The sequence below is a fragment of the Phyllobates terribilis genome, unplaced genomic scaffold (genome assembly GCF_046119375.1).
Source record: "Phyllobates terribilis strain yellow unplaced genomic scaffold, ASM4611937v1 Scaffold_1__5_contigs__length_1240528914, whole genome shotgun sequence".
Classification (NCBI taxonomy): domain Eukaryota; kingdom Metazoa; phylum Chordata; class Amphibia; order Anura; family Dendrobatidae; genus Phyllobates; species Phyllobates terribilis.
Window position 1 is genome coordinate 909,961,016 of NW_027362761.1, and position 12,054 is coordinate 909,973,069.

General features: G+C 42.2%; 1 protein-coding gene across 1 annotated transcript in view; it reads left to right on the forward strand.

The window, feature by feature from the left end:
• Positions 1-12,054, forward strand: part of FGF2 (fibroblast growth factor 2) — an 87,547-nt gene that overhangs the window by 31,385 nt on the left and 44,108 nt on the right. Inside the window, exon 3 of the mRNA XM_073641426.1 lies at positions 7,153-7,256. Coding sequence (XP_073497527.1) covers positions 7,153-7,256 — 104 coding nt within the window. The remainder of the gene's footprint in view (positions 1-7,152; positions 7,257-12,054) is intronic.

The window sequence follows — 12,054 nt, forward strand, 5'->3', positions numbered from 1 at the left end:
GTAAAATGCAATTTAGTATAAAAGTAGCAAAAAAAAACCTTTATAAATCTGGCATTGCTGTAATCGTACGAAGCCGAAGAATAAAGATGTTTTATCAGTCATACCACACCTTGAACGATGTTTATAAAAAATAAATAAATAAAGCCAATTCTTCACCTTTTGTTGATTTGTTCATTCTGCCACCCAAAAATCGCAGTAAGGCTCGGCTCACATTTATCCTGCGCTCTGCCCTGAGCGCTTACATCGGGGTTTCCATGTAAATCTCTAAAATACAGGATTCAAATATAACCCCCTATAGAAAATTCACTATAATGAGGCAGATGGAGACACTTTGGACTCAGTATGGCCTCTGTTTTTAGCAGTGTCCATCTTTTTAGGCATGCACAAAATAGCAGTCAACCACAATTTTGTGCCCTTCTGAGCAAAATGTATGGACACTACAACTGTATATTTACAATTTTCACTCCACAACACCAACTGTATGCTTATTTCTAGAAAATACCAGTGTAGTTAAAATCATTACTTCCCCTGTAGATGAATTAACTGAGATGTGTAATTGCCAAAATGGAGTCACTAGTGGGGGTTTCTGTAGTTCTGGCACATTTTTCTGTTCCAGAAAAATCTGCATTCCAAAAGTCAAATAGCGCTCCTTCCCTCCTTCCTCTGCTGTGTGACCAAACAACTACATATGGGGTTTTGCCACATTTGAAAGACATTGTGTAACAAATTATGGAGCCATTTTCTACTATTACTCCTTGTGAAAATGTAAAATTTGGGGCCAAAGCAGCAATTAAGTGGTAAAAATGTAATTTTTCATTTTCATGACCTACTGTTTAGAAATTAGCGGATCTTTTGAAATTTAAATTTGCTGATTTTACCGAGAATATTCCCCAAAAATTAGATTTGTGGTGAATAAATTTGCGTGAGTTTCAATTCTGGAAAGCTTGTAATTGCTCATAAAATGCACATGTATGAGAGGAGAGATTCTCGCTGACCATAAGAGCTTACACTCTACAGAAGTGAGAGAGGACCCTGCTGACTATAAGAGCTTACACTCTACAGAAGAGAGAGAGGACCCCGCTGACCATAACAGCTTACATTCTACAGGAGAGAGGACCCCGCTGACCGTAAGAGCTTACACTTTACAGGAGAGAGAGTGGACCCTGCTCACCATAAGAGCTTACACTCTACAGAAGAGAGGGAGAGGATCCTGCTGACCATAAGAGCTTACACTCTACGAGAGAGAGAGGATTCTGCTGATCATAAGGGCTTACATTCTACAAGAGAGATAGAGAGGACCCCGCTGATCATAAGAGCTTACACTCTACAGGAGAGAGAGGACCCTGCTCACTATAAGAGCTTACACTCTACAGAAGAGAGGACCCTGCTGACCATAAGAACTTACACTGTATTGGAGAGAGAGGACCCCACTGACCGCAAGAGTTTACAAGATAGAGGAGAAAGAGAGATAGGGGTGTGCTGGGGTCAGACACTCCTGATTCATGAAGAGGTAAAGTACAGACCAAAAGTTTGGACACACCTTCTCATTTAAAGATTTTTCTGTATTTTCATGACTATGAAAATTGTACATTCACACTGAAGGCATCAAAACTATGAATTAGCACATGTGGAATTATATACTTAACAAAAAAGCGTGAACCAACTGAAAATATGTCTTATATTCTTGGTTCTTCAAAGTAGCTACCTTTTGCTTTGATGACTGCTTTGCACACTCTTGGCATTCTCTTGATGAGCTTCAAGAGGTAGTCACCGGAAATGGTTTTCACTTCACAGGTGTGCCCTGTCAGGTTTAATAAGTGGGATTTCTTGCCTTATAAAATGGGGTTGGGACCATCAGTTGTGCTGTGCAGAAGTCTGGTGGATACACAGCTGATAGTCCTACTGAATAGACTGTTAGAATTTGTATTATGGCAAGAAAAAAGCAGCTAAGTAAAGAAAAACGAGTGCCAATCATTACTTTAAGAAATGAAGGTCAGTCAGTCCGAAAAATTGGGCAAACTTTGAAAGTGTCCCCAAGTGCAGTTGCAAAAACCATGAAGTGCTACAAAGAAACTGGCTCACATGAGGACCGCCCCAGGAAAGGAAGACCAAGAGTCACCTCTGCTTCTGAGGATAAGTTTATCCGAGTCACCAGCCTCAGAAATCGCAGGTTAACAGCAGCTCAGATTAGAGACCAGGTCAATGCCACACAGAGTTCTAGCAGCAGACACATCTCTTCAACAACTGTTAAGAGGAGACTTTGTGCAGCTGGCCTTCATGGTAAAATAGCTGCTAGGAAACCACTGCTAAGGAGAGGCAACAAGTAGAAGAGACTTGTTTGGGCTAAAGAACACAAGGAATGGACATTAGACCAGTGGAAATCTGTGCTTTGGTCTGATGAGTCCAAATTTGAGATCTTTGGTTCCAACCACATTGTTTTTGTGCGACGCAGAAAAGGTGAACGGATGGACTCTACATGCCTGGTTCCCACCGTGAAGCATGGAGGAGGAGGTGTGATGGCGTGGGGGTGCTTTGCTGGTGACACTGTTGGGGATTTATTCAAAATTGAAGGCATACTGAACCAGCATGGCTACCACAGCATCTTGCAGCGGCATACTATTCCATCCGGTTTGCGTTTAGTTGGACCATCATTTATTTTTCAACAGAGCAATGACCCCAAACACACCTCCAGGCTGTGTAAGGGCTATTTGACCAAGAAGGAGAGTGATGGGGTGCTACGCTAGATGACCTGCCTCCACAATCACCAGACCTGAACCCAATCGAGATGGTTTGGGGTGAGCTGGACCGCAGAGTGAAGGCAAAAGGGCCAACAAGTGCTAAGCATCTCTGGGAACTCCTTCAAGATTGTTGGAAGACCATTTCCGGTGACTACCTCTTGAAGCTCATCAAGAGAATGCCAAGAGTGTGCAAAGCAGTCATCAAAGCAAAAGGTGGCTACTTTGAAGAACCTAGAATATAAGACATATTTTCAGTTGTTTCACACTTTTTTGTTAAGTACATAATTCCACGTGTGTTAATTCATAGTTTTGATGCCTTCAGCGTGAATGTACAATTTTCAAAGTAATGAAAATACAGAAAAATCTTTAAATGAGAAGGTGTGTCCAAACTTTTGGTCTGTACTGTATATGCCCCTTCATGAATCATGAGAGTTGGGTGAGCATGGTATACCTCTGTCTGTGTCTTGTCAGAAATCGTATTACAGCCCCTGCTGGAGTAAGTTTTGTGGCGTAGTGAACACCGCCACTCATCATGAACTTGACGACCATCGGTCACCATTCCACTATCGCACCCAAGTAACGCCCATTGGAAAAACTTGCGTGAAAACTACAAACGTTGCTAAATATAGGTGCAACTCCTAAAAGATTTTTAAAGTGATTTTGAGAGGCCTATATGCCAAAAAATCGCCATAAAAGATCCCATTTAGAAATGTTCTCCCTACATGGTAATCAAAACTGTATTCTGCAAGTTTGTTAACCGTTTAGGTGCTTCACAGGGTGCAAAATGGAAAGATAAAATAAAAAATATATTTTTTTCTAAAATACTGCTTTTGCCTCACATTTTTCATTTTCACAAGCATTTGTTATGCTATTTCACCTGAATACCGGGATATCCCATTTGTGCTCAGAAACTACTGGTTGAGCATCACACGGTAGGACTTAGAAGGGAAGGAGTGCAATTTGACTTTTGGAGTGAAAATTGTCTGGAATACATAGCATTTGCAGACCTTCCAAGGTACCAAACACCCCCACAAATGACACCATTTTGGAAACAACAACCCTCAAGGAATTCATTCAGATATGTGATGAGTATCTATGAACCCACAGGTGCTTCACAGAATTTTATCATATTGGGCTGGGAAAATGAAATACTATGTATTATTATTTTGGGTGGTCCCTCATAATGCACTGTGGCCTCAGAATAAATTATATAAAGTACTGTGCTCCCACTTAATACTGACTTGTCCCAGATCCCATCATGACCAGGCTTGACTATTACGATAGGACACTGGAAGTGCGAGGATGTGATCACCGGACCTGGTTAGAGGACTATTCATTTGTATTTGTGCCATAAGGATGTGGATACAATTGAATGCAGGGAGGACCAGGTGAAAGGTTTCTCTCCTGCCTGGTTCCCTGAATCAGCTATTATTTTAACAATTGGTTTGGGAAACTGGAAGGAACCCATCCATGCTTTTAGGCCCAATGTAGCGGAACACATAGGTACCAAGGGCTTATGCCTAGTTTGTGTTGACTGGTCCAGAGGCTGAGACACAGTAACTACATGCAGACAATGTGAACCTTTCATATTTAGGAAACAAGGAGCCAATGAGCGGATGCTAATGCTTCCATTAGCTTCTCTGCATCAATAAAACAAAGCATAAAACATATTACATTACCCTTGTATTTACTATCAAGGGAACTGTCAATGTGTGCGAAAAGTTGGCTAATAAATTGTTAGATAATGCTGCTATTTTAATTGTGGGTTCAGGTAGTTACTTTTGAGGTCAGATGATTCAACGCATTTTGTAAAGTTTTATATAGTTCACTTTTTCCATCATGTCTTTAACTTTCATGACCGGAACAACACTTTATAAGACTTTGCTGTAACGTAGAACACACACACTATTAGTGGTTTCCTCTGGCTGCTGGCTGGAGGTGTGGGGGCAGGAGCTCATCACGCAATTACTAGTCTTGGAACCAAATGAAAAACAATACTACCACAGCACGCTGTAGCTGGGGGACATACTCATCTGGGCCTCTTTAACCCCTGGAAAGCTTGTGTAACCAGTCCTGAATTATATAAATCCTCTTCTGCAGCTCATCCTTTGCCAGCCTGTAAGGAGTGATGAAAACGCATGGTTTTATGTAAATGAACTACACTTATACCATTATTACTTATTCCATTGCACTGAGATACTCATACGGTGTAGAAGAAAATATTGTTCTTCAAAAAGAAGGATTTTGAAGCTTGAGGAATATGGAGAAATAAAATAATCTTTCTAATATATTTACTGATTTATTTTTTTCTATATCACTCAGCCTATACTTGATGCAATAACTAGAACACTTTATAGGGGCCTTAGGCTACAAGTCTGCAGTCACTATGTGTAACTGCAGACTTGTGAATCCTCACATCGCGCACACTACGCACTGTGATGATTCTCCGGTGGTGGCACTGGGAGGGGCGAGTGCGTTAGCGCAAGTATGTGATTTGCATATATGCAGTCACATACCGACTAGACGTGTGCAGCCTCACTCAATGCCAGTGTATTGAGCAAGGCCGGACACATCTAATCGGAATGTGGCCTGTAGTATTATATTGAGTACTTGCAGTTACATAACCGCCGGCTTCCCGCAATCCTCACAGCGCGTAGTGCGCACAGTGAGAGGATTCACAAGTCTGCAGTCACAGAGTGACTGCAGACTTGTAGCCTAAAGCTGGACAACCCCTTTAAAGTTTGGTCCATTTTTTTGGTTTTCCATTTCTATAGCTAACATATTCTGCAGCGCTGTACAGTTTGTCACAACTCACACCAGTCACCAGTGGGGCTCACATTTCAACTTCCATACAAATACAACTTACCTATTAGTATTTTTTGTGGAGAGAAGAAGCCTAAGCAAATACTGGGAGAACATGCAAACTCCATGTAGATGGTTTCCTTGGTTGAGTTTGACACAGCACTTCAGGGACTTAGTGCTAACTAGTAGGCAATGTCACTGGTTCATGTAACAAAACTTTGTGACCACAGTGGTTTTTTTTCGTCATATTACATTTTTGTCCATCATGACATTACATCCCTGTCACTGGATAGTACATCATGTGGCACTCAAAAAGCTCATTGTCACCTAGTCGTCACAATTGAGAAACACCCCTTCTAGCCATGTAGTTGCATAGTGTCTCCTTACCATTTTACAGTAGTTGTCATGAAATCAGCAGCTTTAACCAAGTTCCATTTAAAAGGGTTTTGAAAATTTTAGAAATATTGGCCAAAAGTAGCAAACATAAAATAATGGAAAAAAAATCTGTTACTTACCAGTTCTGCAGTCCATCATTCACCTGGTTGAATCACTGGCCTCATCGGTTATGTGCCAAACGTGCAAAAGCCATTGCTGAGGTCAGTGATTATCTGCAGCGTTCAAATGAATGAAGGACATTATGTTATCCATTTGACCTTATTTTTTTGTATAGGCCATATATCTACATTTTACAGTATTAACTATGACAAATTAAGTTTAGTTAGCAAGGATGTTGTGAACTAGTGAAAAACTGCAAAATATATGCATGCTGTATGCTTAGTATAGAATAGAAAAGAAATCTGGTCTGGATAAGGGGTTGGTGTTATCTAAGAAGGTTCCACTGAACATTTAAATAGTCTGTGCAGGAGGCAGGAGGGGTCAGGGCAGCTCCTTGCAACAAAAAGAACAGTAAAGCCCCCGTCTCACATAGCGATATCGCTAGCGATATCGCTGCTGAGTCACGGTTTTGGTGACTCACCAGCGACCTCACCAGCGATGTCGCTGTGTGTGACACTTTGCAACGATCAGGCCCCTGCTGTGAGGTCGCTGATCGTTGCAAAGTGTCCTGGACCATTTTTTGGTCGTTGGCCTCCCGCTGGCCAGCACACATCGCTGTGTGTGACCAGCGGGACCAACGATCTGGCTGGTAACTATGGTAAACATCGGGTTACTAAGGGCACTAACCCGCTGTTTACCATGGATACCACTCTGCTACGGTGCACGGAGGCTCCCGCGCACCGTAGCAGAGTGGTATCCATGGTAAACAGCGGGTTACTAGGGGCACACGCGCACTTAGTAACCCGATGTTTACCATAGTTACCAGCCTGCTCCTGCTTGCAGCAGGCTGGTAACGGGAGCAGGACATCGTGGAACGATTCTTTCCACGATATCGCTGCTCCCCTGATCGCTGGTGAGCCTGCCTGTTTGACAGCTCGCCAGCGATGTATTAGCGATGCAGCAACGATCCCTGACAGGTCGTATCGTTGTCGGGATCGCTGCTGCATCGCTTAGTGTGACGGGGCCCTAACTTTCTTTTATTAGTACATTTGTTTTAGTTTCTGGAAAAAAAACCATTACAAATATAAAAATGTCATACACTTTATTCTGTTTGCAGTAAAATTACAGCTTCAAGCAGAAGAGCGAGGTGTTGTGTCAATCAAGGGAGTCAGTGCAAACCGATACCTTGCAATGAAAGATGATGGCAGATTAATAGCACTGGTAAGTCCTCAGTTTATTGTTGCTTCATTTATGTGCAGAATGTTAAACCATCATATGTGAATGGGTAACAACAAACATTTAGAATGATTAGATTGATGTGCATATTAATTACCTAAATAGACTGTTTCCATAGAATCAATTAAATGTTCCATTATGTATGGGTTACCCCATTCTCTTAGATGTTACTCTGATAGATCATACATTTTATTGACAGTCATTAAAGGGAACCTGTCACCTCGTAAAACGCTATTTACCTGTAGATTTAGGGTCAATCTGCACGTAGATAGCGTTACAATGCTGTCTGGCTACGTTAGGCTACGGCCCCACTATCAGTATTTGGTCAGTATTTTTTCTCAGGGGTGGGAGCCAAAATCAGGAGTGGGTGATAAATGCAGAATTGGTGACTTGTTTCTATTATACCTTTTCTCTGATTGCTCCTCACCTGGTTTTGGCTCCCACTCCTGAGAAAATATACTGACCGAATACTGACCAAATACTGATAGTGGGGACATGGCCTTACTTAAAGTGCGGCTACTGATAGAAAATTAACTTGGTTCCACCTGGGAACTGTTGGCTTTCAGTCACAGTGGGGGTACAAGGAGCGATTACAGTCACTGCTCACTATACTGTCAGAGGTGGCTGTAAGCAAGCCTGGGCACTTTGATTGACAGCTCGACTTGCAGTGCATCTGTGCAGAGCGAGCTATCAGTCACAGTGCAGGGGTGGGCTTACTGCTATTGCTCACAGTATAATGAGCGGTGCTGTTAGCGATGACTGTAATCGCTCCCTGCACCGCCCCTATGACTGAAAGCCAGCGGCTCCAGGGAGGAAATAAGTTTATTTTTTCCTGATAGCCAAACTTTTAGTAAAGTGGCTGGGCAGCATTGTAATGCTATTTACCTGCAGATTAACCCTATATCTGCAGGTAAATAACATTTCCGAGGTGACAGTTTCTCTTTAATTTATTGCTTCTAAAGATATGTTTTCAAAGTAGTAAATAGATGTTTTCTCAACGGAGGGGAGATATTGATTTTAAGTCTTTTTAAGGACCCTTACTCTTCAGTCTACGCCTCTATCCAAGTCCACCCAGCAGTAGATGGAATGATGGGTACAAATACACTTTTGTAAGCTGTTATGACTACATTACAACACATCGATAGTTAATAATAATCTGGTAGTAGAGTAGTAATGTGCCTTGATCATATTATTCCATCATACATTCGATGTTTTAGACCATTAGGTCTCCACATTGGTAACACATGGACACACATGTACAGCTATGGAGTATGTCACTGATCTTTATATATAGAGCAGAAGTGGTCATACAGGACTTGATTCACTGATGCCAACAAAGCAAATAAAGTGATCAAATACAAGACATGGTACATTTTCCCACAGCTAAATCAAGAAGCTGACGTTTATATTTCGGTGCCCACCGCACAATGTCACCTTGTTTCATGGTGAAAAGACTTCAGGTTTACAGCCTTCAAGACTCTGCGTGAATTTTCCTTAAGGAAAAGCTGCTCTTGGGAGTTTTTTTTTATACATTTTATAGGTATATAATTTTTTTATAAAGGATAACATACTGTGTCAGAGAAGTTGTATTATTTTCTGAATAGTCCCTCAAAACTGAACAGAATAAACTGAAAATAATTCTTCTGATTGCAATAAAATCCATTTAATTTGGCCAAAAATGGATAATATGTTCATCAATGGCATCAATCACTGGGCCTATGCGGGAGAACTAGGCAATGCCAGTACAAAATTACATCAAACCCCTACACAGTCCTAATGTGCACCTCCTGAACTTAAGAAGGAAGAGACACCAGAGAAACACAACTTGCGGCTGTCACTATTGTTTTATATGTGGCTGACACAGGCTGACTCCGAAGTGCATTGCAGTAGCTTTAAAGGGAACCTGTTACCAGTTTTATCACTTATAAACTATGCCCATCTCATTTTAGATCATAAGAATAGGGTTCCTGCAACCCCTTTATATCCTCAGACGTACCCCTGCATACCTTAAAGTGTTTTATACTTGTCCCTCGCTGTATGTAAATTGTGTGGTCTGGTCCGATGGGTGTTTCCAAATTGTGATAACCGCTGCCCCGGTCCCTTCAACCGCCGCCTCTTCTAACTGCATTTAAGTGGTTGACGTCTCTCTGCCATCCATGTAGTGCCCGTGAGCCTGCGCGGTGGAATCACTGGCTGTTCAATAGGGCACAGTGAGGCGCCTATGCAGCTCTCCGATTCCACTGCGCAGGAGCAAGACTTCGGGCACTACGCGGATGACGGAGAGACGTCATTCACTTACATGCAGTTAGAAGAGGCGACGCTTGAAGGGACCGGGGTCGGCGCTGATCACAATTTGGAAGCACCCATCAGACTGGACTGTGCAATTTACATACAGCGCAGGACAAGTATAAAACCCTTTTTCTGAGGTATGCAGGGTCACGTCTGTGGATATAAAGGGGTTGCAGGATCCTCATTCTTATAATCTTAAAGGTGATGGGCATAGTTTATAAGTGAAAAAACTGCTGACAGGTTCCCTTTAATAAAGGAATCTCTATACTGGAGTTCACGGTCTGTGATTGTCTACAATTCTGAGAGGTTGCACCGAACAAGGCCGTTATTGCTTCATTCACACACTTTCACAGGCTATAATGAGGGTATCTGTAGCTGATTTAGGCTTTAAAGGGGTTGTCCACCAATTATTGCTTGATCCAATATGAAGCATAAAGTAAAAACGGTATACTTACTTCCTGGACTGGCACCGCTCCTCCAATCTCAGTAGTGACCCACAGTGGTCTTGTGACATAAACAACGTCACATGGCTGCTTCTGCTTTATTTTTTTAGTTGAATGATGGTCTCCTTCACTTGCATTGACAGCTTTTGGGTTTCCACAGTGCAGACGAAACTGTGCAGGCACATGGTGGTCAATTGAAGGTAAAACATATTTACCCACAGAATCCCTGTGGACACTGACCACCAAATGCAGTGGTTTTCAAAGCACGGGCTAGCTGTATATTATGGCAAAGTGGTTAATGGAATATTTGTATTAAATGCCTGGAATTAAAGGCAACATGCCATGTTTCCAACCCTTGAACTTTATTTCTCCTGGGAACCATTGGCTTTCAGTCATAGAGGCGTGCCCGAGTGGCTTCAGTCAGCACGTAGTACTCAGCAGCGGCTGGAAGCATGCCTTGGCACTTTGATTGACAGTGCGCTCTGCACACGTGCTACACCATGGGCTGTCAATCTGCTATATGACTGAAAGCTGGCGGCTCCCAGGATGAATAAAGTTAATTTTCTCCTAGTAGCCACACTTTCATTAAAATAGCTGGACAGCATTGTAACGCAGTTAACCTCCAGATCAGCCCTGTATGTGCAGTTTAGTAACATTTGAGGACATGACAGGTTCCCTTTAATGCTAAAAGTCTATAATCTCAGCTTGATGGCTTTGTATAAAATCCACTGTACTGGTGAACGGAAGCTAAATCATTAAAATTATGTCACTGTTCAAATTTTTACTGACCGATTTGTTGCTGAACTAACTCTAATGTAGATCATCAGAGTAGCATGGGCATTTACAACGACATTCTGTTACATACATGGTACATGACAGTGGACATATGACCGGGCAACTCTTGGCATTCGAGCTAACGCTATTTTTGGCAAGTTTATGGAATAATTTCTCTCGGATGTAACTACATTTTTATTAACAAAAAAGAACATATACAGAAAAAAGCACCCAAGAACCAGGGTATAAGGTTAAAAAAATATTGCTTTATTAATACAATTAAAATAATAGTACCAACATAAGATTAAAAAAGGTGATGACAAGAAACAACCAAAATGTGGAACCACAACAACAGAGGTATAGTATTGTACATATATATTGCAAAACTAATAGCTCAGGAGTTCAGAGTGTGGCTTAGTTATCCATATCTACTCAAGTAAAAGATTGTACCTATTTGTCCAAAAAAGGAGGCATACACATACCGATATCCCGAGGCATATATAGCAGTATAGGTAGTATTAACCGTTGCAAGACAGTCTTGCAAGGGACATAATTACCTTGAAGTTGCAGTGCCACCACCCCAACGCGTGTTTCGGCAAAATTGCCTTATTCTGGGGGAGTGGCATCGCTATGGTACATAGATCTTAAATAGCTGCTTCGAACCAATGAGTGAAAATGTAGCATTGTATGTAGATGTTATGCTGCCAGGAGTTGGCACATGCAGAGCCGACACAATCGGATGTCAGCGTCACCAAAGGAGTCATTGGGGGAGGGATGGCCACGCAACACTCGGAGCCGCCCACATGTAATCACATGAGCGGACTCACGGTCACATGACCAGCCCAAAACTCGTCATGTGTTGTTTGTTTTTATAAACTGTAAGGCAGCGCTAGACATCATAATGGGGAATACTCGCTTCGCTGCGACAATCAATGCACACGTGCAATGTCTTTCCGTTTTTAAACAATGCTGCAGTTTATTGCACTTCATAAACCGCATATGACCGGGTCCAACTCAGTGGCACGCCGACACACATATATATAATATTCACGAGCCAAGTGACACACCGGCCCACTTGCTCCAGGTACAGCCTTCAGCAAGGTAATAACATAGCAATGTCCCTATTAATGTCCATATAACACAGGGTATTACCTTTTGCCGGGTTTAGCTGTCTCAGTCCATTACTCCGCCACCCCTGTGGCTTTGCTGCTTGCCAGGTGGGGGTCTCCAGCCGTCGTTCCCTCAATGGCCACTGACATCCACACAGGATCCAGGCT